The 25,577-nt window shown below is 37.5% G+C and overlaps 2 protein-coding genes and 1 long non-coding RNA gene across 4 annotated transcripts in view; 1 reads left to right on the top strand and 2 right to left on the bottom strand.

The window, feature by feature from the left end:
* Window positions 1-5,113: 5,113 nt before the first annotated feature.
* Window positions 5,114-5,910, bottom strand: LOC147599100 (uncharacterized). Its single transcript, XR_015260064.1, has 2 exons — window positions 5,735-5,910; window positions 5,114-5,221 (listed from the first exon to the last, which is right to left on the bottom strand). It is a non-coding gene; the product is annotated as an uncharacterized LOC147599100 (long non-coding RNA).
* A 73-nt stretch (window positions 5,911-5,983) lies between these two features.
* On the top strand, window positions 5,984-10,754 carry PDCD5 (programmed cell death 5). Its single transcript, XM_086758429.1, has 6 exons — window positions 5,984-6,096; window positions 7,228-7,268; window positions 8,447-8,508; window positions 8,955-9,046; window positions 9,289-9,360; window positions 9,743-10,754. Exons 1-6 carry the CDS (start codon window positions 6,031-6,033, stop codon window positions 9,788-9,790), a joined length of 381 nt encoding a protein of 126 aa, XP_086614555.1. The 5' UTR covers window positions 5,984-6,030; the 3' UTR covers window positions 9,791-10,754.
* Window positions 10,755-12,155: 1,401 nt separating this feature from the next.
* Window positions 12,156-25,577, bottom strand: part of ANKRD27 (ankyrin repeat domain 27) — a 42,996-nt gene continuing 29,574 nt past the window's right edge. The window contains exons 22-29 of one of the 2 annotated variants that reach the window (XM_086758007.1): window positions 22,853-22,975; window positions 20,873-21,070; window positions 19,582-19,701; window positions 18,822-19,001; window positions 17,821-17,929; window positions 16,367-16,448; window positions 15,713-15,785; window positions 12,156-13,855 (exon numbers count right to left, since the gene is read on the bottom strand). In XM_086758007.1, coding sequence (XP_086614133.1) covers window positions 13,604-13,855; window positions 15,713-15,785; window positions 16,367-16,448; window positions 17,821-17,929; window positions 18,822-19,001; window positions 19,582-19,701; window positions 20,873-21,070; window positions 22,853-22,975 — 1,137 coding nt within the window. In that variant the 3' untranslated portion in view covers window positions 12,156-13,603. The remainder of the gene's footprint in view (window positions 13,856-15,712; window positions 15,786-16,366; window positions 16,449-17,820; window positions 17,930-18,821; window positions 19,002-19,581; window positions 19,702-20,872; window positions 21,071-22,852; window positions 22,976-25,577) is intronic. The other variant, XM_086758008.1, reaches the window with a different exon arrangement.

The raw sequence follows: 25,577 nt of genomic DNA, 5'->3' as shown, positions 1-25,577 counted from the left end.
TCTTTATAGAAAAGCTTTTCTTAAAAATCGTAAGGTTTTAGGGGATAGTTTTTCTAATAATCAGAATTTTGACTTATGTGACTGACACAGAAAAAGTAATTTCACTTTAAAAAAAAATGACTTTGGTAAATGACTTGATATTACTCTCTAAACATCCATTTTTCTCAAATCTATGCTTTATGCCTGTAACTGCCTTAATAAAATGTCTATCTGAGAAACAGACTGCTGGTTTTGCGTTTGATACATAAAACACAATGAGTGCATATGCCTGACACTGAATCTTAGTAAACCTTGCTTAGAGTATTCTTCAATTGTTTGTATACATGCAGTAAACAGAAAAACTCAATTCATTCTTGCTTGTATTTCCTATTTGTAAGCACAATTCTCTAAAACTTCAATATTTTTTATTTCGGTCATCACATTTCTCTGTGTTTCAGAATTCTAAAGTCTTTTCACCTCGGCAGAACTAGCCAGAAGAACACAATTTACACTGTCAGAATTTGCAGATTTGGCAAAGAAAACATGCCTGCCCAGTTCTGCCCAGGCTCCAGCAGAAGACAGGCAGGTTTCTGGCCAGCTTCTCACCATCCTGCCTAAAAGGCTGTTGAGAAACTCAGTCTTCCAGATTCCACAGTTCTGGAAGCACGTCATATGGACTTGGGTCCTATGGCTTAGGATGTTAAGGCCTCCAGGGTCTGGGGCAGACAACCGCTACAAAATTGGGGAGCCCACACCTGCCAAGGCCAGTAGCTCTGAAAGCCACAGACGGACTGAGCCAGATCCAGTGTAACACTCTTCCATAGAGATTTTCTAGATTTGAGAGGGGTTTGCTTTTAAGTGGTACAAACCAAATTTTTAAATATCACACATCAGCACATTTCACAAAAAGGTACTTACCTCAAGTTTATATAGTGTATCCTTTGAAGATATTGGGTTTTTTAAATAACTATGAACAGCGTGACAGTACCGCACACTGGTATCTGTGCTCATTTGAGGTGTCTCACACTGTACATCAGAATTAGCACATGTCAGTCAGATCAACAATTGCTGTAAGAAATATTCTGGTGTAGTGACTAATAAAGAATAATATACTACCTAGAAGGGCAGAAGCACATTTAAAGTTTTAAAGTAATTAGTTCATCTTTGAAAATTAAAGAAGCACTTGAGTGACACAAACCTAATCTAATATCTTCATTTGGCTGACTTCCACTTTAAGCTCTTACGTGTTAAAAATACTCAAGCATATTATCACTGGCAATTTAGAAACCAAAGCTTAGGTTTCTAAATTGGCTGCAATCAGGGCATATGCAAAACCTATACAAGGGAATGCAGAGAAAATATTCTTGTTTCTACAGCCCAAGGAATCAGTAAGGAATGATGCCTCCGTGAAGGAGTCATCATCTTCCTTCGTGGTATATGAAGGTGTGGTGAGAAAAGCTGAAGGCAATCAGTCTAGCTCTTATTTAATTCTATTGTAAATAATTCCAGGTAAAAGACTGCTCAGGCAGCAGATTGCCTCTTTCCTTGTAACAGTTTTAATATTCAATATTGTCCTGCTTCCACAACCCTTTCTTAGAACAGCTGCTGACTCACGTGTTTGTGGAATAGAGGTCAGCTCAGATTTCCTCACCATACCTTGACCTAAGCAACAGTAAATGACAAAAGTAAAAAAGGAGGAAGCAGTACTTTTTATCCTAGTCTCACCTTTCCTTTCCCAGCTCTACTCTTTCAATCACCTTCCTCCGTAGCATTCTATGCAATCTGGCCTCCATTTACTCTTCTTCCTCTCTTTTCATCTCTATTCATGAAAGAGCAGCCTAAAGGGCTAATGGACAGTGAGTTAAAGGGGGTTAACTTAAATGTTTTTAATGTGCATCTTCTATTCCACGGGCTCTTAATTAATTGAATAATTAGAACCAATATTGTTTCATTCTATTTGAAGTAGATTCTCTTCCAGAAGCTAGAGCAAAATGTAGTAGTTGGAATGCAATAAATACTTCTCTTAACAACGAAAAAAGAAAAAAAAAACTAGCGCACTTCTTGTTCCTGTATCATTTCCAAAAACAAGTTAAAAAAAAGGCAATCTTTTATCTTTGTTACTAAAGAAAGCAGATACTGAATACACAGCAGAGAACTGCTAGGTTAATGCATTTTATTTTTACACGGTAGTATCTTTTAATAGAGCCACACTTCAAATTTATCAAATTTAAAGGATATGGAAGGATTTGTTTGGTGTTGCTTTGGGTTTTTTTAAAAGTGAAAATTAATTTTGGTGGATGAGAAGGGTATACAACAGTATCTAAATTTAGCAAGAGTTTTAAAACTCCTAAATTAACACTTAACAAAAATGACAGTATCTAATTTTATCACATAAACCAATACTACCGGCAACTACAATAGCTTTACTTTAATTTAAAGAGATGTTTCTAAATTGTCTACTCCCTATTATTCATAGTTCTGTGATTTACCTGGGAGCTGTGGAACATGTGTTTCAGAACAAGCAATGTTCAGCTGCAAATACAGCTAAGGAAGAAGCACAATCCTGAAGGGCTTAACTTGCTTGGCTAGGCTGAATACAATGCACTGTTAATACAGTTGTTCTGTTCAAATCAATTCCTAGTTTGAATCTGAAATATGGTAAGAAAATCCTTAAGAAAAGACAGTAAGACAATATAGTCAACATTTGTCATGAATCAAACCAACAAATAAGTGACTAACTGCTTCATCTTGTCAAAATTGAACAATACAGTAAACACTATTATAGGAGAATATGATGATATATTAAAATCCCAAAAGAAAAACAAGAAGTTGTTCTAATCCATAGTCCACCCCTAACTTCATATATGTGCTGACAATGCAGAGTTCATGTTTTATTTGCTTTGTTGTGCTCCAGCTCATTAAACCCAGCTGCTTCATATTACCCAGAAAGAGAATGAACAATCCAAGGTATAAGATTTTAGCCAAAAAAACCCAAAGGCATTCATGCTCTAGTTCTTCATAAAGGAAAAGAAAAAACATTCATTGGAGATGTTTAAAAAAATTAAGACATCAAAGCATACAAAGCAATAAAAATCACATTAATGGCTTCAGCCAGGTTAAAGTAACTAATGGCACTTCTGTAGCAGAGCAAATCCATGCGTGATGCCAATCCTAAAGGAGGAATTATATACACATAGATATCAATTTCACCAAACTTTCCCATGGGCTGAAAGTCACACATGAACTCAGGTACTTTTCAGGTGCTGGACTTAAACCCTGATTCAGTTCCTACTGAAATCTGTAAGATACCATCATTGGCTCCACAGCTTCAGCACCAGACTTTAAATGCATATCTAGCATAAGCTGACAAATGCAGAGTATTCCCCTTAAAAATACTATTTTTCTCCAGTCATATTTAAAATGTTATTATTTTACTGCCAGAGTGAACTATTTTTCATCCATTTAAAAAAAATGCTAGAAGACTTTAGGAAATAATTTTTAGATTAATTTAACTAAATTACGCACATACAATAAAAAAGAATTAATCACAGTAACAAATAGAGTAACAATGTTCCTTTAGATAACTGTCCTCTTTCCTAAAACATTAGTCTGACTATAACGTGCATGATCAGAACCTGAATAGAGAGATTAGTTAGCAATATGTAACATTTTCTATTCTTCACACAATATGTTTGTTATGTAATGCAGTTAACATAATTATGGTACTTACATTACCTATGATATATAATATATACTAGGTTGCACTCTAAGAGATGCACAGTTATCAAAAAAGATGTTTAAAAAAATAGAAAAAACTATTTTTAAAGCATTTCTTTTGTGTTACCATTCTTCATCAACATAAACAACACGCAGAACTCTGCGGACATATCAAATGTGTATAAAAATTTCAGGAATCCACTAGTTCTACATCACAATTAAAAAGCAACTCAATCAGTATTGAAAAACCTGTATTTTATCCCTTCATGTTTTCACATTAAGAGCCGTCCAGTTTGCAGCACTAATGATATATACTGCTAAGCAGATGAAATAGAAACTAGGCAGCTGACTAGCAGAAAATGAAATACAACCTAAACCACTGTGCTACACGTCTCCCGATTTTTAAATGAACCAAACTCTTCTTTTTTGCTTCCGGATTCTCATACTGTAACTGACAATAACTGGAATGATACCTTCTCAAAACTCATCAACTGCCAGCTCACTGCTAATAAACTCCTTCAAAACCACTTATTAAGATATAACCTGTGAGTGTGTGAGCAAACAATGTGCAATCAAGCACGCAACACAAATAGCTATAATGCTAGATGAAGTATCAGGATTACTGCAGCTTTTTCGGACTGAAGCAAAGCATATGGTGGTATAATGGAGCATGAATTCACAGCCACAGAGATGTACGATATAGATTAAAGCTTCATCTGTGAGGACATACTGCACAACAAAAAAGAAACCTCAACATTTTTTTCTGTTTTATGGCATGATGAGCAACAAATACTCTTTTGTAGAACTAGGGCTCCCTCTGCTGCTACCATGCAAACAAAAACCAAAACCTTCCTCGAAATCCACTAAAAAAGTACTCCTGAAATAGACCTTGATTTTAAATTTATCAAGATATAAACATGCTTCTCAGGCTAGCTGGATGGATGTAAGCTTTTCAGGTAGGACTGACAGGCTCAAGTTATCCATTCGGAGCATGCAGCATGGAAAGCTCCAAAGAAAATTAATTCCACTCCACTAATTCTGTCTGCATTCACTGCAGGGGTTCTTAATCAAAAGTATTAATTTAACATGCACTTGATACTGTTCATTACTTTTAAAAACTAGATCAGAAATATTTGGTAATGCATCTTTATAGAAACCTCTATTTTTAGGAAGTTCTGGCTTACGTGTACCGGTAGAACACCTTTTAGTATTCAAGTTGTTTCTTTGTTTAAATTAAATCTGTGAAAAACATACAGCCTTTAACAAGAATGTGTGACTGACCAACATTAAAAGCTGAAACTTGAGATGTCAAACTTCCTCATTTAGCATGACTGAAGCTATCAAATGAATACGTTGAAAACAGTCGCCTTGAATTAGCATTAGAGTAACTTTGTACCCAGCCTGACCAAGGCCAGCACCTTTTGTCAGCTTTCTGTACTGTTGGATTCCAGAGACAGGGCCAGACCTCACAGCTGAGGGGCAGGAAGCAGTATCATTTCACGCTTTTCTTAGTCCCAATCGCCAGCTGTGGATTGAACATGGAAGGAGTGGTCATGGCACAACAAGTTATTTTTTGGGGACTCATAGCTGAACAGCCAAGCTGAGCTTGGCAAAATATCAGTCAAGGCTGCACATGCGGGACGTTTAACCAAATCCTGCCCCTTCACTCCCTCGCCCTTTCTTTTGAGGAAAGTGGAGGACCTATAGGAGACACATAGCCGAAGTGCAGTCAGCCCAAGAAGGTCAGTGGCTGTGACAGCTGTAGTAGCCCACAATGACACAGGCAAACGGCCACAGCACCCCAACGCCGTTCTGCAGCCTCGCAGCAGCTCACGGGCCGTCACGCACCCATTCGGCACTGCGGCCTCACAGCCACGGAGCCAGAGAACAAGCAGGCCTGACTCGGCCTGGCTGGGGCTCCTTATGCCAGCGGCTTCCACCAAGGGGGCTGTAATTGCCCTGCCCCTTCCCAGCATCACCGCTGCTACCGCCGCGCTGGAGAGATGAAGCTGCACGCAGGCTCACCAGCCTGAGAGACCTGGAAATTGCACAGAAGACGCCAGCAACGCTATGAACCACTGCATGGAGCGCGGCTGGGGACAGCCGGAGGTCGGGCCGGAGCCGCCCCAACCCCGGGAGGACCACCAACCACCGGCCCTTCCCCCCGCGGCCCAGGCGGGGCCGGCCGTGCCGCCCTGCAAGGGGAGGCCCAGAACCCCCGCCCGCAGGGAAGCCCCGCCCCGCGCTCAGCGTCGCTTTCGGCGGTGGATTGGTAGCGCCTGGCGCTGGCGCAGTGCGTGGCGGGCGCTGCGGCTGCGCGGCCGGCCCTCAGCCATGGCGGACGAGGAGCTGGAGGCGCTGCGGCAGCAGCGGCTGGCCGAGCTGCAGGCCAAGCACGGGGTAAGGCGCGGGCCGCGCCCCCGCTGCCCACCACCGCGCCGGGGAGAGGCGGGCGCTCAGCGGGTGCGGCAGGGCCTGTCCCTCCGCCCGCGCCTCGCTGGGGCCTGTGCGGCGGCCGCCCCTCGGGAGGGGGAACGGGGGAGAGGAGGGGGCGCGCTCTGTGGAGGCCTCTCCGTGAGTAAAGGCTTCGGCTCGAGGCCGGCGGCGGGAGCGGGAGGCGGCCCGGCCGCGCGCAGTGCCCTGGCTGGAAACGTCCCCAGCGCGGCCTCGGGGCCTGGCGCCCGGCGGGGTGAGCGGGGGCCAGGCCTGGCGCCCCCCCGGCCACCTCCGGCTGCGCTCTGGGCCTGCCTCCCGCTGCTTGCCTTGGCTGCCTGGCTGCCGCCTTGGAACGTTCAGCACGAAATCGTTCGCTCGGCCGCCTTCTGTGCCACTCACAATTTTACGGATTCCCAGCATCAGCCTTTTCCGTCACCTCTGCTTTTTCAGCTGAAGCGTACCAGTCTGTTCCATTGTTCCTGTGAAGGGATCTTCCATCCCTATGATCAGCCTCACTTTCTCTCTGTATGGTTTCCCATTCTGCTTTCACACGTTGAAATGTTACCTAGAAAATTTGAGGTGCAGATTCAACAGGAAGTTTGCTTTTTTTTTTTTTCACTTATTTTTTTAATTTGCTTCTGAGTAGTCATCTCGGATGCCTGTATTAGTCCCAAAATACCATGCTAGGATTGTGTTTTCTTCTGTATTGATAAATACAAAGCGTTACCTTGAATTTCATTTGTCCTTAGCTTACTTCAATTGGTTTTAAATGCGTTTGTCTGTTTTCTGGCTTTTGGGAAGGTTTATTATCGTAGACCTAATGGCAAGGCCTTTAATGTCCAAACCCACAACAAGCTGTGGATAGATCCAGTAGCACTAGTCATCACACTGGTTTGCATTCTGCTTTGTGAGGAGAGCACAGTATGGCGTGTTTATTTGCTGGGGTAGCAGATTCTTATTTTCAGGATCTCATCCACGGTCAGGTGGTTTAGCAGGCAGATTTAGCTGACGTTGACTCTGCTGGAATATTTAAACTTACTGTCCTGTGTGAAATGGTTTTGGATGATTGTTTTTTTTTTTAATCTAATTCTCTAGGATCCTTCTGGTGATTCATCACAACAGGAAGCAAAACAGAGGTATAAATGAGAACTATTGACTTTTGGTCTTTAATTGTTTTGAATAGTTTACTTTTTTTTCATATTTAATTTCTTTGGAATACTCATCTGATTTTTCATATTGTTGTTGGAAAAACCACCAATAAAGAAACTGAAACATTGAAGATTAATCCAAGAATAACTGAAATCCGATTGATCCAAGTGCGACTCCCAGGCTGTGACTATACTGGATGATGTACAACAGAGCTGTCAGGCAGTCTGAACCCTGACTGGGGTGGGAGGGCATGAAGGAAAACAGCAGTAGCAGCTCATTTTGACTTTGGGAGTCAGCTGAGTGCAGTAACCTCAAGACCCTTAGTGAAATACTAGGATCACTAGAAGCAGCCTCATTCCCACTGCCACCTGCTTCTGGAACTCGGAAACCTTGGCTTTTCAGGGTGGGTGAGAGTTGGCCATAAGAAAATCTTAAAGACTGGCAGAACTGGAGTTTTGTGTGAGTAATGAGTTTGCGTTTGGCTCTGTTAGTGCAATGGGAACATGCTTTCTACTTGATTTGATTTTTCTGGGACATGTACTGCAGTTAAAATTATGAAACAAAACTATTCTATGTCAGAGCTTAGTGCGGGAACAGCGTTTAGTATTTGCACTAAACAAAAAACGGAAAATAAGTGTTTGAAGAGAGAGACTTTGCATACAATCCAAGTTTGTGTTAACGGAAATGCACAAACTAAAATTTCAATTTTGCAACTACTTACTCAAATATTGTAAGTATAGGAAGACTTATTGAGAAATTCTAAATAAATAATGAAGTTTGGTTCTGTCTTGCAATTGCACGGACTGTTCCTTATGCCTGCTATACCATACACTGCCTTTGGTGAAATTCCACATGGAACTGAATGCAGAATCTTTACAGGGGGTGGCATGGTTTTTGTCTTTAAGATGTAATAACAAACAGTATGAAGGTGTAATTAGTAAACTGCATGTTGATTTCTTGGAAGATGTTGTCAGTTATGTAACTTTGTCAACATATGTACATCTACTTGTGACAGAAAGTGCTATAAAAGAAATCGTGCAAATGCAGTTTGAGGGGACCTAAAGAAGTCACTTAGATGAAAGTCTTCTGTAGTTTGCTGGTTTGTGCATATTATTTTAGGTATCTGAAATCTCGCTTTTAATGTGTGGTTAATTTTTCATTACAGAGAAGCAGAGATAAGAAATACTATTTTAGCTCAAGTTCTTGATCAAGCAGCTCGTGCGAGGTGTAAGTATCCAAGTCACTTTCTAATAAAAAATTCTCATCTGGTCTGCTCCAGTGCTGCTCAAGTCAAGTGCGTATGTGCTTGTATAGAGGCCAGACTAAAAAAATGTTGTTGATGGGAAGATAAAACTGTTACAGCTTTTCAGTTGGTGATATCAGTGATTGGAGGGAAGAGGTTAACTGACATCTGAATTATGTTAATTTTTTTTAAATGATAGTAGTAATTGTAGTGAGAGTCAAAATCAATTAATTAGGAACAAATATTGAAAAGTAAGAAATATAACTATCTTGTATCTTTATTTTATATAAATGAAAATGCCTTTTTCAGTTTATCTCATGACCCTGGTGTGACAAGATTGTTTCATGGGGCATTTGTCGCTTTCTAGTTAGTAGTGAAGGTATTTGAGTGTGTTTTAAAACAAAATGAACAGAGCTTGTTTTTGTTGCAGTAAGCAATTTAGCACTTGTGAAACCAGACAAAGCAAAAGCAGTAGAGAATTACCTTATACAGATGGCAAGATTTGGACAGCTACCTGGAAAGGTGAGTTATGTTTTTCTAATTCTTTCTCACATATATTCATTTTCAAACCTAATTCACTCTTAAAAGAAAGGATGTTTTTCATATCTGTAAATTAAAGAACTGAAAAAGGCAATTGAGAGCTTCTAAATACTATTATGTAATTCCATCAAACGTCTTTTCTAAGAAGAGAATGTGTGATTCACTTCTTTGATAGAAAGCATCTCTCAGAATGTATTTATATGGCTTTTCTTTTGCTTCCCTAGGTATCAGAACAAGGTTTGATAGAAATACTTGAAAAAGTGAGTCAGCAAACAGAAAAGAAAACAACAGTAAAGGTAAGCTTAATTTCCTAAATGTAATTTTTTAATAAAATACAGCGGAAAAATTGCATGTATCAGACCGCTTCAGTTCAGGGTAGAACTTAACTTTGTATTTACCACCTCTCTTACCTACACTGGTAAGTACTGGGATTAAATCGTAGCACTCCTTACCAGTAGTGTAATTTGCAGGTGCTGGCACTGGGATATCGGTGTTCTGCTGTGAGACAGACTACGCTGTGTCTGTCCTGTGCCATTATGCCGGGCAGGGGGAGTGTATGGTGTGAGCATTCTGCTCCCATGCAATATATTCATTGTCAAACGCACTGAATTTGAAAGACCTGATCTACGTTGGATTTACTGTGACCCTTCTATTTTCACTTCATGTGTTTCATTTCAGTTCAACAGAAGGAAAGTATTGGATTCTGATGAAGAAGATGATTATTAATACTACTGTAAGACTGTCTGCCAAACAAAAGACCTGGGAAAAGGCAACATACTGTTATCATGCAGAAAGCACGATCTGAAAATGTTTACGCTTCTTTGTTTGGTTTTTTTTTTTTTAAATAAACAGGCCAACATATGAACTTGTCTTGTAAAATAAATCTGAGAGGGGATTTTATAACTTAAATTTTTGTAGTGTAAGAGGCCTGAGAAGTATGGGGTTCCCCACTGATAAGTTAGCATGAACATTTTGTTGCCCCTTACTGTGTGTAAGCTATGCTTTCAGCAACTGCACACACTTAACTTGCTGTTATTGGAGATGGCATAACATAAGGAGGAGCTAAGTGTAAAGCTGGGAACAGCCCCTCCCTGTAGGATTTTAAAGACTTACCTCCAGGCTCTAAGTCGCAGGGGTGTTGTTAGAACCGAGATTTCTTGAACCACTGAAGGAAGCCTATCCAGCAGCTGACTGGCTCTCAAGTCCTGACTGGAAATTTATAAAATAAAGTGAAGGTATCAAAGTTCAGATCAGATTTGAGGACTTCATATCAGGGAGTCCGTGTAAGGAAATTGTAACCAGCATGCAATTGGACCATTCCCCTGTGAAATAACCAAGCTATCTCAAAAAAAGCAAGTTAACTGTGTAATACAGCACTGTCCAGACACTCGGTATTGTATATTCTTACAACTACCTCCATTTTTATCAAATGGCTGGAGTGTTTCTTACCTTGAAAAAAAAGGCCATTTTCCTAAACTTTCTGCAAATCTTGCATGCATAAAGTAAAACTGAACTTGTGCTACACATTTATTCAAAAATATGGTATGGAAATAAATAGGATAAATACTGTAATGTGCTGATAAACACTATCACCACAAAACCCTTTTCTGACATAATTTAACAGGAATGTGTATGATCCCAACTGCAGTGGTTTTTTTTGGAACAGAATAAAATTGTGCACTAAAAGTGAGCGCTAGTGGGTGTCCATCATCTTCTGTGAATGTGGTTAAAGTATTTTAACAGTTGTTACTTTTGTTTTATTTGGACTAGACTGGGTATTTTGCTTGTCAGTGTTTGTAATTAGGATTCCACAACTTTAGAAATATCATGTGTATGCTAGACTTCTTCAGACCAATGACACTCGCCAGTATGAAGAGTTTCAAGCCAAGGTGTGCTGACTGATGGTTTAAAAGTTTTCCCATTCAGGCTACAGATCTATCCTACACACCCATGCTTCACATTCCCATTCCCAAGTTTATCAAATTCTACTTGTAACAACATAAGGTTTATTGCCTTGCTGTTCTCCTAAAATGGCTGTTCCCAGAACCTCGGTTGTCAAAATGTGAAATAATGCTTTGGATTTTTTCAAAATTAAACTGGACTGTACAGTAACATGTTTTGCGGACAAATCGTGTCATGAAGTTGATTTCAGTCAATTTGCACTACAGATTGCTCAAGGAAGCTGCTGGGGTACTCCCTTCAAATCCTATTCCAGTTTAGCCTTTGATCATCATATCTTTGAATATTAAGGTATTTTTTAATTACAAGCTTGGTTAAGCATGTCAAAGGAAACTTGCAAACGATTTCATTTACCTAAATGTTAGTCATTATCTTTCCATCATTTAGATTATAGTTGAACAGTTTGGGATTTAAGTGCTTTTTTTTTTAAATATATATGCTATAAATCCAAAATGCCTGGAAATAAGCTTTAGACTGAACACTGAATAAAACTGAAGCATGGCTCAGTCACCTAAGTAGCCTCAGGTTCACCTGATAGCATAGTATCACCAGTATTAAAAAGCTAATAAACTGATTTTTCTCATCCATATTGTAAAGAAGTCTGAAGAATGACTTAGTTAAATACATAGTATAATTAAAACACAAGCAAGTAGTTTGGAAATCAGATCTATGAAAGTTTACTTGTATCTTAAACTTTGTAAGTAATATCTAGGTCATTTTTGCTATGGGTAAAGATAAATTACTCTAGGTCATCTTTATAATGTCACAAGAAAAAAAATCTCATTCATATCTCTTTCCTCTTGGTCTTCTGGCTTGTAATAGCTGAACATCCATCCTACTTTTTTTTTTTTTTTTTTTTCAAATGGGAATGTAGAGCTAGAGGAGGAAGTTACATGAGAAGGTTTGGTTTCACCAAGGATTCTCTGTTGTACACCTTTGTGCTTTAAATCCAAAACCACACAACCTAATAATAGTAATCTGTGAATGCAGGAGGGGAAGAACTTGAGAGTAAATTCCAACAGATCCCCCAGTCTACACATAGACACAAGGTGAAGTCTTCAAATGTGTACCAAAACAAAGGAAGAATGCATAGAAGACTCAATGCTTTGAGAAAGGCACTCAAAAGAAAACAGCATTTTCAAGAGTTATTTTACTAGTTTTTTCTTTCCATCATTTGGCACAAATCCAAGGCACATTAGAAAATCAGATGAACTCATAAATTATTAGAAAAATAAACACAGGACCCTCATCTCCAAATGTCCATGTGCACTTACTGCACATTTTACCTCTTAGATTAAAAAGCTATTTGAAAAAGTCACCAGTATTTCTTCCAGCTTTGTACTTTGCCAGGCAGTTTTCTAATACCACAGTTAAAAGAATTATTCATACAAATAGTTTAAGAAATAAAATGATAGCTGGATGTGATAAGCCAAGAGTAAGAAATACTGCACTTAGAAACCTGGCTTGTGCTGTTTACACATTCTCTTACCATAACCAAAACAGTAGAAAATCAAGTCCAAATCAAAGCAGCCATCTCAGTTACTGGCGAGCTTTCAATTCTTCAGTGATCACCTCAAGGACTGGGGTGATATTTGGCCTATTCCAACAAATGCTTACTGATGTGAGAAATTCAGAACTGGAATTTCACCTTTTTTAAGAGCAGTCTGGAGCAGGCTCCTAAGCAGCAGTTTTGTCTCCAGATGTTGCCTAGGTTCAGATTCATCAATATTTGTGCATTTTTTGCATTACTTGCTTTGAGGAAGGGAAAAAAAACCAAACAAAACTATTTTTTGTATCCTTATACGTGTTTGCTTCTGCGTATATTTTTTGGTTATGCTGTGAACAGTGAGTCCAAAGTTTAGCTTTGTCAAGGGCTTTCTACTTTTTCCCCAGTATCTTGGCTCCTGTATAAGAATTTGATCTTGCAGATCCAATACAGGGGAGCATTGCAAATAAATTAGCAAGGATTACATTACATTAATAGCACATATAAATTTCTTAATGCGGCATGGCAGATGTTGTGGACTATTGTTTTCCTAGCTACTGGAATATACAGAAATATATACTATAACAGTTTGTAACATTACAATAAAAATAGAGACATCTCAGTTACCTTTGCCAATAAATACCTTGTTATCCAATATATCTTTACATATATAAATATATATATTTATATATACTTATCCAATGTAGTGATAAAAACTGAAAATGCAAAAATTACTCAAAGACTTTTAAAAACAAAGTGGGTGGCTGAAAAATACAATACAGGGTTTGGTTTACCGTTACATATAATTTTTTTAGTAAGTGCTAAGTAGAATAGGAAAGTACTTTTGCTGTCTACATCTCTGTACGTCCCTGTTCATTGAGATCAGTAATGATCTGGCTGTGTAGTTACCTCCAGCATAAACAGAGGATTCAGTCTTCGAAAGTGCTAGGAATATTCCGTTTCTGCTGAAGGGTCATCCTTGTATTCTGTTTTGAAGGCAGGCTTGCAGGTGTCACTGAATTCTTTGATATATAGTGAATGGTTACTGAAATTAACACCACCTCAGCTTTTGGTATCAAATTCGCACTTCCTTGTCAATGTTTTGAAAGCAAGTCATCACAGCAGTCTCTGGATTGTGAAATACTATTATCACTGACATGCTCTGCTGAAAGTGGCACATTAACAGTGTGTCTTCGGTGCATTAATTTACTCCTGCGAGGAACTTCTATCATGTCATCATGTTTCACAAACTCAGCACTGCATCCTGCGTCAATAATCTTAACTTTGCTCTGGTCCAGTGTTTCAACAGATTTTAACTTGGTTTTATCAAAGCTTTTAATAGCTAACTGTGAGGATAGAAAGATGGTGTATTAAAAGCATTATCTACTTTCTTCATTACAAATAAGTAAAATGAATATCATTTCTTGAATATAATTACCACATTAATTTCATAGTATTCTTTATACTGAGAACACAGCCAAGGATTAAAAATAGCATACTTTGTAGGACAGTAATTATATTTGGTCTACATATGAGAAAATAAGAAGAGGCCAACTTGCCCCAGGCTACACACAAATCAGTACCAGAACTGAAAAGATAATGAAGGCATTCCAAAACTTATTTTCACTGCACTATCCCAGTATCATCCTAACTCTTCTAAACACCTTTTGTAATGCAAGTCTCAAGGTACTTGAAAATAACAGCCATTTCTTTTAACATTAAGAAACACGTAAGTAGTAATACAGACAGGCTAAACAGGCACTGCTGAAGGCAAAGGCAAAAATTCCTCGCTTCCAGATCTCATCTGTCAGGGATGAGACGCCTACCCTTCCCACCTCCCTTAAAGAGTCTTTTTGGTCATTCCAACTATTCTTATCTTCCATTTCCATCTCTGCTCCTGATCTTTCCTTTTCAGAGTGGGTGCCTCTCCTTGATTACTGGCCACTCTGCAAATGTTAAAATCACTAAGAGAAAAGAGAGAATCCTAGCATGCTGGTGACAGATTTTCTAAGATAAGAACTGAAGGCAGAAATCAATTATGATACCGTTTTACTGAAATAATGGCAACAATATTGAAAATGTTTCAGACTGAGATTATACATGTTTAAACCCAGCAACAATTTAGAGCTGTATGACCTCTAAATTCACAAGGCCACGACAGTATCTCGTGATTAAAGTGCTTATCTATCATGGTCACGTATCAGTTTTTTGACACTTGCTGTACTTGCATGACATACTGCCTTCAGCGATCCACAATTATAAAGTCTAAATCCCATGTTTAATTAAATAGTAGAATATTATCATTAATACTAAGAAGAATTAATAAAATATTACATTTTATAGCAATCATTTGCCATTCTCAGGAGTTTTGCAAATGGTGATAATCTCATAAAGGCCTCTACACAACAGGACCGTATTCCATTCTCTAGATGGAGATGAGTGGCAGAGTCTACATTTCCAAGGCTATGTCAGTCTAATAATGGGCAGCTACTGAACTAACCTGGTAGGAAACTGTTTTCTTTGGAATAGGTTAGTTTTTCTCTTGATTTAGTATGCTGAAATGGCTCACAGAAGGTCCAATGAGAATCAAAGCCAGTGTAGTGTAAAGGAGGAAAAGGGAGCACATGCTATGGTTGTAGGGCAGCATCCAACAGTCAGATTGGCACAGGGTGCCATGGTACCCCCAACCATGGATGAATTGATTACATAGATTTGTGTCACAGCTGACAACACAAGATGCAGCTTGCTATCACCCTTGCAAACAACTTCCTCCTACAAGCAGACTTGTCACACAAATCCCAATTTTAATCTACTGAAAAATTTATCTCTTGTAAATAGCATCTCTGCTTGGCTACAGCTCTGATAAGCTGTAGAGTTTTTCAAGCCTTGGTATAACCTAGATTTTGCTAGACAGGACACAGAAAACAAGACAGAGATGAAGCCTGCAATAAGAGGCTTAAGAGGTTTAAAAGTAAGCATAAGATGTTTAAGAGGTGTTACAGAATCACCATTGAAGTTTGAACAATGATGAGACATTAGCGATTTAGCAAACAGGTCAGAACCTTTGTGATTCACCAACCACCACTAGTAAAAAAAAAACAAAAACAAAAATACTTTCCTGTTATATGTATCTATATTAATAGCAGACAAAACAAACATATTTGCTGTATTATACAAATAATTCAAGCAAGATTTCCACTTACCTGATGCAATAACTGATAGTCAAAATTAGGGACACTTTTATCTCTTGTTATTGTTCGCCGTAAATGTTTTGCTCTAAAAAATATTTGAAAGAAATTAAATTTAACTACACAAGTCTTTCCACAAAAGTCTCGTTCACAGAAAATCCACAAGGCGGCACTGTCTCAACACAGAAAGGCTGCACTCTGACACCACCTTCTCAAAATGACAGCCTACTAGTATTTCCTGTATTTTATCACTGAACAGACTGCAACGCTTAAAAAGATCATAGCCAAAACCCAGCCACTGAATGAAGCACTAAGATAATGTTTTTTTAAGTGGTCTAGCTCTGAAATTCTCAATTTAAGGCACACCAAGTATTAGTGCAAAACCATTTAAATTTAAATTACTTCTGCAAGTACTCCTTCGCTGAGCAGCTTTTCCCTCCTGCCTCACAGCAGGTCACTGCTGTTCACCACCCAGGACTATGTCATGCCTAGAACATCTGTCTGGTGGTACGAGTGTGCATGCCTCGGAGGAGTCACATCTACTGTCAAATGAGTCCTATGTGATCTGTAACAAAGCTTAACCCACTTTTGGGCTTTATTAACGGCTGCATTGGTTGCTTGCTTAATGGGCAACAATAAACATACTTCTGAGGAAGCTTCTATACTTACTTGTTAAATCTGTTAATTGATTGGACCAGTTGAAGTTGTCTGCTTACGGGATCATCGGCTTTCTCACATGGCTTAGAATTCGCTAAGGGTTTAAAAGAACACGCAGCTAAAATTACAACCAAGTCACACTTGAAACAATTGAAACAACTGAAAAAACACAGTTCTGAATGAAAAGATGCATCTACTGATATTAGATTTAAAATTTTACTGTAAAACTATAATAGTAATAACTATTACTATCAGAGTCACGATTTATCTTTGGAAATTTTAAAGCATTTTAAGTCGCAGGAGTAAGCATTCTTCATCAAATTAGCATGACTGGCAAAGCTTCTGAAGAGACCATGTAATTTTGGACTTTGAGGCCCTTAATTCCAATTTTTACAAACCTGAATTAATTAACACATAGGTGGTATATCACCTCTTCATTAATATTACTTACTCATTCTTTTAGAACTAGTCTCATAATATTTGACAGGATTCTATCAATCTTTGACATCAGCATACTATGATTAATTTTGGTTTTGTATTAATGAAATAATTAAAATCTTTCCTAGGGAAGCAGGCAAGAGTTATTTTTGAAAAGCCTAACAAACTCATGGATGCTGAAATGGGCACTACTCCCGCTCCTCACCTTCCCTAATTCCTGCTTGTGCAACCTCACTGTCTTCTTTCCACAGTTCTGGTGGCAACGCAGGTCCTTTGCTATGCTGAGTTGTCTCGCTCACCACAAAACTTGTTACACCCCTTGCCTCAGATTAGTGAGCTGTATCAGCCTGAAAATCTAAAAACCTTCAGAGCCGGCCTAAGGAAAGTAGTGGATAAGAAAGACCAGAATCTGAGGGCAGCAGGGAAGAGGTGAGGATGGACAGTGAGTAACACCATCTCTTTTAAGTGGCAATAAGACATTACATCAGCTCAGCTGTGTTGTCAAACTCTACCACGTGTCGCAACATATTTGCTGCCATTTACTGAAAGACTTCTGCGAACCATGCTTAATGGTTTAGACAGTTACCTCTGTAGCTCTTATTTCTGTTCCAATAGTATGAGACACAGGTAACTAAGGGTGAGGTCACTCCCTAACCTGTTTTAGGGCAATGTAAATGACTAGAAGTGACTTAAATGAATCAATTCTACTTCCACTGAAATGGACAATTATTACATGGTTAATTAAATCATCTCAAATGTGGCATGTTTTTTAAGGTTAAATGGTTTTGTATGTAAAATACACACACACCCCCCAAAAAGTGAAAACTGAGTTTGCGGCAATGCCATGAATATAATGCAAACTCTGCTGCATTTAAGTTATAGTATTTGAGGTGCTACTTGTAATAAATATGCAAAATAGTTGTCTGTTCTTTAATTATATGTAAATAAATTATATAAAATATTTGATATAGTCGCATAAGAATTTCTAAATCCCTTTTTATTCATACCCGTGGAAATACAACATATACCTTTTTTTCTTGTCTTGATAGTAGCATGCTGCTCACACTCCTTTTCTCTCTCTGCTGATGTAGGTACATAGCTTGGTGCTGCTTCCAGCAACTTAATGATATTTGAATCCTTAATTTTAAAGGTTTCCAGGTTCACCATTATTAAAGAAAAAGAAAAACATCAGTACAATTTAGGATTCTAGTCTATGCAGAGCGTATTAGTTAATTGCTGCCAAAATGAATGTAACACAAAAATACCTCATCATAAATACAAACTTTCAATTGTATCCGGAAATGTACTGTACTGGAGTGATGATTTTGTGGTCTTGACCTATTATTTTAAACTGTATTATTTATGGTTAAGCTAATTTCAGTTTAAATGGTAATACACATAACTAAAATTGATTCAGTACAGAATTTTGTGGTCATTATGCTACATCTCAGAGGCTATTTAAGCACATAAAGATAGGGACCATGCATCAAATAATTTAAAGAGCAAAATAATTCTTTAATATTACATATTATGTTATTGCTATTAATAAAGAGGAAGGTTAGACTTATTGATGACAAGATAAAAGGTATCAAAAGGCATGAAGGGCAAAAGATGGTGGGTGGAACAAGAAGGATTGCTAGCAGTGTAACTGATCAGTGAAAGGTGTTCATTTTTCTACATTCAATATTTCTTCTGCTCTGTCTGCCATTACTAGCATAGATTTTAATGTCATTTTCATTCACATATGTGCTTTCACTCTCTCTAGACTAATCCTTTTTGTCTAGGATAAGTTAATTTAGAAACACAACGGGTTTCATATACCACAGGTATCATACGTTCCATTGAACAATAAACAGCCATCTTAGTCTCTACATACATCATAGTCTCTACGTACATCACGCATAATTGCTAAATACAGAAGTCTTGGCAAATACTGTTGTGACAAATAGTTACATTTGTTTTCTTTCCTACATTACACATATGGATCTTTAGGAAAATCTAACCTTAGAAATGAGCTTTCTGCACTCACCGGCTCAGCACAGTCTGCAGGGGTACAGTTCCTTTCGTTCCGTATGTGCGTCATGGCACCGTTCTGAAGTAGCAAGTCTACCAGGGCTTCATTCTTTCCTATCACAGCCTCGTGCAGTGCTGTATTTCCTTTGGCATTTGAAAGGTTAACAGAAGCTCCATGCTGGGCAGCAAGATAAAACTGAAGTTATAAAGACAGAGTAGCATGAAACGGAGATAACACATTACTATTCTGTTTTTCTCTCCTTTTATTTTCAATGTATGAATGAGAAAAATGCAACAGAAGCCTTCTAGCTGTATACAAATGCAGAAAGCATATGCTAGCCATCACCAGTTCAACAATAAACCACCTGATCATATTAGTTCCTCCTCTCTCATGGCCACAATTTCATGGATCAGCTAATTTAATTTTTGCATGTATCTATGGCATATTCCAAGTTTAAGAGATATTTAAAAAAAAAGAAACCAGTAACAAAAACTGCAAAAAACCCTATGCGATAGAATCATAAGCAAGAAAACCTAACACCTGCCACAAAAAAATGTTCCATAAAAACAGCTAGCTGTGCAATAATGTTTATTTAATAAAAAAAAGTGAAGGGAAGGGATTATTGAAAGGAATGAGATAACCAATACTCTTACCTTTTCCCCAAGTAGTTTTGACAGAGAAATGCATAACTAAAAATACTGATCCTGAGTACTGGGTAAGCATAGACGTCATCTAAGAAATACTATTCTGAACATTCTGTTTTCAGTAACCTTACCTGTAACAACAAGGCAGTAGTCTCATACTGACCATTCAAACATGCATAAATTAAAGGAGTATTTCCATAAATATCCTTTTTATTTTGTTTAGCATTGTAATCCATCAGACGCTTTACCACCTATTGAAAGAAGTAACAACTCTTTAAGATACCAGCTAACCATAATAATGCAGTGAAAGCCCCTCCCACCTTTTTCTTAAAGAAACCATTTTTTTTTAATCTAGAATGAAAAAGAGATGGAAGAAAAAAGTATGGAGAAAACAGGTTTCATCTTTGCCAAACAGACGATAACCACAAGCATCTCTTCCTAACATACTTGGTTTTGTATTTTACAACATGCTTTTTTAAAAAAAAAAATTAAGCAATGCAAGAAAGGCCAGAAAATAAAACTCAAAGTATATGAAAAGCATACATTATCAATAACTTAAGACATCAAAAACAAGCCACCACAGCAGCAGTATCCTTTCCCCCTTTCCAAACTCATCAGAACACTTGGAATGAGTTCTTCATGCTGTAAATACCTCCTGAACTAACCTTCATTAACCTACAAGTTTGAGTTGAATCCTCATCATCATCTTGCTTCCCCAGTGCTTTGTCTCCCTATCATCTTCACAATTCTATTTTTTTTTTCTCTTGCAGTCCTCAGCTCCTTATTCTTAAAACCCAAGTTTTCCACTTTTCTGCATATTCCCATTTGCCTGTCTGCACCTGCTTTTTCATGATCATTATTTTTCCCCTCTCATTCACTCTCCCTCCTGTTTTAACATCCTCCTCTTGCAGCTTGTGCTTCTCCTTCACTGCTTATGATTCCCTGATTTGAAGTCAGGGATGAGGTTATCCGTCCCAGCTCCACTTGGCTCATAATCTACTTAAATGAGTTACTCTGTTGAAGATACAGTAAATACTTAATAGCGTGGCTACTGAAGATACCAAGTCTATTGCATCATAACCTCATTGAACAGAGGGAATGGAGAGAAAATTCAGGAAGATTCAGCTGCATAAGGCATTTTTTAAATGTTTGAAGTATGACAGTAGCTAATTCACTGTGCTTTCATGAAACCATTATTTTAGGTAATTTAGAAATAAAAGGTGCCTACTGAAAACTGTTGCAGTTGAAAGATCCCCTTTCCATCTGGAGATTTTAGACATTGAAAGAAAAAACAGAATCACCAAACTAATTCTCACTGTTACTGGTTTAGTCTTATTGCTGAGCTGTTGATAATTTCACAAAACAGCTTTTTGTTGGTGGTTAAGTGTTAAATAGCTTGCATTTATGAAGAGGCTCAGTTACCTGGAAGTGGCCTTTCTGGCAGGCTAGATGTAGAGGAATGGCATGTTTTGCATTCTTGGCACTGATACTGGCTCCATGTTTCAACAGGAGAGAGACAAGTTCAGAGTGTCCATGAAGTGCAGCCATATGCAACGGTGTAAAACCATCTTGGTTTGAAACATTTACTCCAAGTCCATTAGCAGAGATCCTTGCAAATTTCTGTTGAGGAAAATACACACCAAAACTATATAACTGATCATGCCACTTTCTGCTGACCAAAAAGCAGCTAAATACCTGATAGGTATACACAAAACAGGCAGATGGACATTACAAGAACTTCTACAGAGCTTAATTTGAGACCCTCAGGAGAAGAGTTAGCAAACCAGAGCAGCTCGGTAGTATTTTTGAACAGAACAATGAGTTTTGTTTTTCTCTTTCTTCCAACATGATAGCTTCATATACAGAAATTTCAGGCAAAGTACTCATGATATTAAAAAGAGGCTACAGGTTGAGACGGAAGTAAAACTCTACAGTTTTTACATAGCTGTTAGGATGCTTTTACACATGGAGAGTAAGTGTTAATATTATGAGTTATTTTCATTCATACAGACATTACACACCTATTTTACTGCTACATGAAGCTCAACGTCATAAGGATAAAAACTAAAATTAATTTTATTCATGTGGAAGTAACACTGGCCCAGAGAATAGACTCCCATGGGGAGTCAAGATAAGGAAACTGTCTGGAACACAGCTTACACAGCAGTACAGAACATTGTTTTTTTTACTCCTCTTGCAAACTGTTAGGTGCCTAACATTTATAGCAGTAGACAATCTTTCATCCTGCCTTTCCTCAGTGTGCTTTTAAATGTGTGCCTACCTAATACAGTGGTTAACATTAGTTAACAAGTTCCTTCTACTTTTCATTCAGTAGGCAACTAAATTCTACAGCAAATGCCATTCCTTCCCCTGTTATCAACAAAATGAACTCTACAGTCTCAGGCTCTGGCATCTTTAGCACATGATCCCTGTACACAAACCATGCTCTCAGAGAATAAAGCACAGAGTGAATGTGAAGCATTTAAGGACAACTAGCATATTCTCAACCTGCACAAAATAAACATAAGGTAGCAGTGAGGAATTTAGAAGAAGTTAAGCCAAACCATCTCACATTTTCTCTGTTAAGTGATATGGATACTGTTACCTCAAAGCAGCCAATACACTGAAAATTTACACTTTGTTTTATTTTGCAATGACTTATCCAGTTATGTATACTTTCAGACATAGTAATATATTTTCTTCCTGAAAGGTAAGTAATTGGTTTTCTATCTCCAATAAGTTGAGATCATTCATTATTTAAATGAAAAAAAAAAAAAAAAAAAAAAAAAAAAGTATTGTAAAGCCCGATTCTCCTCTATAGTCTGTGATAAATAAGGGAAAATTAAGTCTTTGCAATTTAAAAGGAAGTCTTTGCAATTATATGGAATCTCTGAAGAGGTTTTAGATATAGCTTGTATGAAAGATGTCAGGCATTTAAAAAACATACTTTATCAGCATTACATTCATTATAGGATTATCAGGTATTCCATGCTAAACTGATTACTACCAGCTAAGTACATACTTTGTGACAGTTAGCAATGCAAACTGTAAAAAGAACGAGGAGAAACTGAGGCTTAGAAAAAGATTTTTCCCATTTATTCAAAGTTGTCCAAACCTTAATGACAGCAGTCCACATATTCTAAGACCAAACTGCAAAGTTTTTTCACTCCATTAGATATTGAGCAAATTTTTGAACACTGTTCCTGTATCCAAAATTTTCTATAGTTCAATTAAAAAGAGAACAATTTCACGACATCAAACTCTTGTTACAATCTGTATATATTTAATTGCTTTTTAGACAGAGATACAGAGGTGTTGGGCAATATAAATGCTACTTCCCTAAAGCTAAATGTTATATTATGAGAATATAAATTATTCTTTTTACAGAGTTAATATTCCAACCTTTTGTGCTGGCCCACATTTTGAGCACTGGCATAACGGATGGCAGAATTCTGGTTTTGATGTACTGACTGCATCGTCCTCATCTTCTAAGTCTTCTTCCACCCATTCCAAGAGATAACGTACCTGCCATAAAAAGCAAGTCCTCCTTTATAGAGTCCAAAGGTTCCACGTCCTAATAAATCTGCATATGTAGACAGTAAGATTTTACAAACATACACTTGTGAATTTCTCAGGGAGGCTCTACAGCTACCTCCTGGCATCAGCTGCCCACAGGCCAAATTAAAAAATCAAATGTTATTGTTCACAAAGCAGCTAGAAAGTTCACAAAGAACAGCAGTGAAGTAAATTATAAATGACTTCCTGCTGTCTAACCAAGACTTCAGTATTCACCTATTCTCAAACCATACTGTCCCAAAATATTTCTCACTATAGACACAGAAAATTTACCAAAGTGGACTAGATTTTATTTTCAAAATGTGAATTAGTTGCCATTGAGTCGCTCATTAAAATAACTGCCATTGATTAATATAATTATGTCCAATCTAAAGCATACTTGCTTTTGAAGTTTACAAGTGCTACGAGGCAACAAATGTCTTCTGGCTTCCTGGACAATCACAGCATAAAATTTATCTTGTTTTTTTTTTTTCTTTTTTAATTTTCCAGTTTCATAGCACTTTTTTTTTTTTTTAATGCCTCCTCTTGCAAAGCTCAATTGCCTGTCACAGCGGAAATCTACAACAGCACTAATGACCCTACTACTGTTTCTGTTCCTATGGAGACAGACCTCAGGCTGTCAGAACAAGATAAATTTTTTAAATAACCATGTTTTTTAATAGATATGCAAACTGTAACCTTTGTCATCCAATTGGACAATTCTCTTTAGAATCAACAGTTTTACATGAACTTGAGTAATGGGGAAAGTAAAGCCACAAAAAAGAAGGTGATTCTGCCATCTGAATGCATAGATTAGATTTTGATATGCTTGTCATTGCTGATATTTGTCAGTGCTAGATGCTAATTTTCCAGCAAATTAGAGCACTATATTTAATTTTCTTTAAATATTTTCATAATGCAGTTTAGATTTTTCACAAAGTCTGTGAAAAGTTAATTATAATGCATTCATGTTTACTACTTGCCAGGAAGATGGTAAATATCACTGTATGTATTGCTGTTTCTTGAAAAGTCTTAAAGGCTGACCTGACAATAATTACTAAGACTAAGTTACATTGTAAACCAGGATAATGATATTTACTTAACAACTGAACAGTTCTTTCCTCTATCAGGTGATAAATTTATTTGTTTCTATCATCTAACTGGAATAAAACATGACAGAATCAATATTAACTGTATATGTTTTGTGACACATATTATCTATTTTATTATGACTGTGTGATGCTTCACTAGCCCCTGGAACTCCTGGCACGTATCACCTAAACAAATTTTTCAGAACACTCAGCCAGCAGAGAAACCCTGCATTCTCACATCAGTTCACAATTTTGTTCTGTGAACTACAATTAAGAAACATACAGCCTTATATACATTTACAAAGACAAAACTTCTAAAGATTTCTGTGTCATCTTCAATTTTTCAGTAGAATGTCATTGGAAGACCCTTATTGTTCAAATTTTCAGGAATAAAGGGCAATAGTAACTAAAAAATACATCAAGACAGGTGGTATGTATCACAAATTACAGAACATCAACTCTGAAACTGGTATTATTATAGCCAAAAGCCATCTATTTGAAGTGAAATCCAAACTACAGAAAAGTTGTATGCTCCTGAGAACTTCTCTGTACTGACTGGTGTCACCTACATTTCCTCTCTGCATGAAATATTAGTAAAAAGGTATCACAACAAACAAAATAAGAGCCCATTTTTAATTTGTAATACCTATGCACAATTATTACATGCAGTAAACACACAATAAAGAGTAGATAATATTCTAAGCATTAAAGAAGCTGGCAATTTAGGAATCAAAAAACACTTGTGGATTTTAAATACACTATATTAGTGGAATGTTTCCTAAGTCAAAAAAATGCAAACTGTAAACCCCACCATTAAGGTGCACAGCACTGACACTTGAAGCACATGCATAAATTCACATATGGGTAAAGATAAGACACACTTCTGTGACATAAGAACAATTGACCAGGAATAACAAGAGTTATTGGATTTGCTGTCGAAAATCTTGTTTGCCTGAAAACTCACCTATTTTGCCTTTTATTTTTTGTTTTAAGCTGCCTGCATATCCGGTCCAATATTGTGACCTCAGCATAGAGATCTTTTTACAGTTCTGCGATGCACCATGCTCCCTCCATCTAACAACAGCACTTGACAGTGCAGCTTGAGCACCTGCAAGCAAATAATTTGCTCTTTCCCACAATATTTATTTTCAGCATGCTCGCCCTGAATGTTATTCTTCCCAAGTTCTTTTCATCTCCTAGAGGTGACTATGCATATATTTTCAAATGACAGGCCTGCACAAAAGAATTATTCAATTTAAAGTAACTTCTTTAGTGCAAGAGGTCACGGACATGTCAAAATAATGGGCCTTAAAGCACCGCAGGTAAAATTATTTGAGGACATGGAGTGAATACTCTTTGTAGAAAATTGTCTGAATTTGATTAATTGTTGCTGAAGGAAGCTATCACCCAAAGCACTCTTCACTTAATATTATTTACAAATAACTTCCTCAATTTGAATGAGGTAAATTGAAATTCAATAA

The sequence above is a fragment of the Chlamydotis macqueenii genome, chromosome 13 (assembly GCF_036417535.1).
Source record: "Chlamydotis macqueenii isolate bChlMac1 chromosome 13, bChlMac1.mat, whole genome shotgun sequence".
Taxonomy (NCBI): Eukaryota; Metazoa; Chordata; class Aves; order Otidiformes; family Otididae; genus Chlamydotis; species Chlamydotis macqueenii.
Note: the sequence above shows the minus strand (reverse complement) of the source record. Positions and strands in the feature narration are given on the sequence as shown.

Excerpts from the sequence above, each read along its gene's own strand:
- PDCD5 (XM_086758429.1), top strand. The coding sequence starts at position 6,031 with ATGGCGGACGAGGAGCTGGAGGCGCTGCGGCAGCAGCGGCTGGCCGAG. Across the intron at positions 6,097-7,227 it reads AGCTGCAGGCCAAGCACGGG|GATCCTTCTGGTGATTCATC; the intron begins GTAAGGCGCGGG and ends CTAATTCTCTAG. Across the intron at positions 8,509-8,954 it reads TCAAGCAGCTCGTGCGAGGT|TAAGCAATTTAGCACTTGTG; the intron begins GTAAGTATCCAA and ends TTTTTGTTGCAG.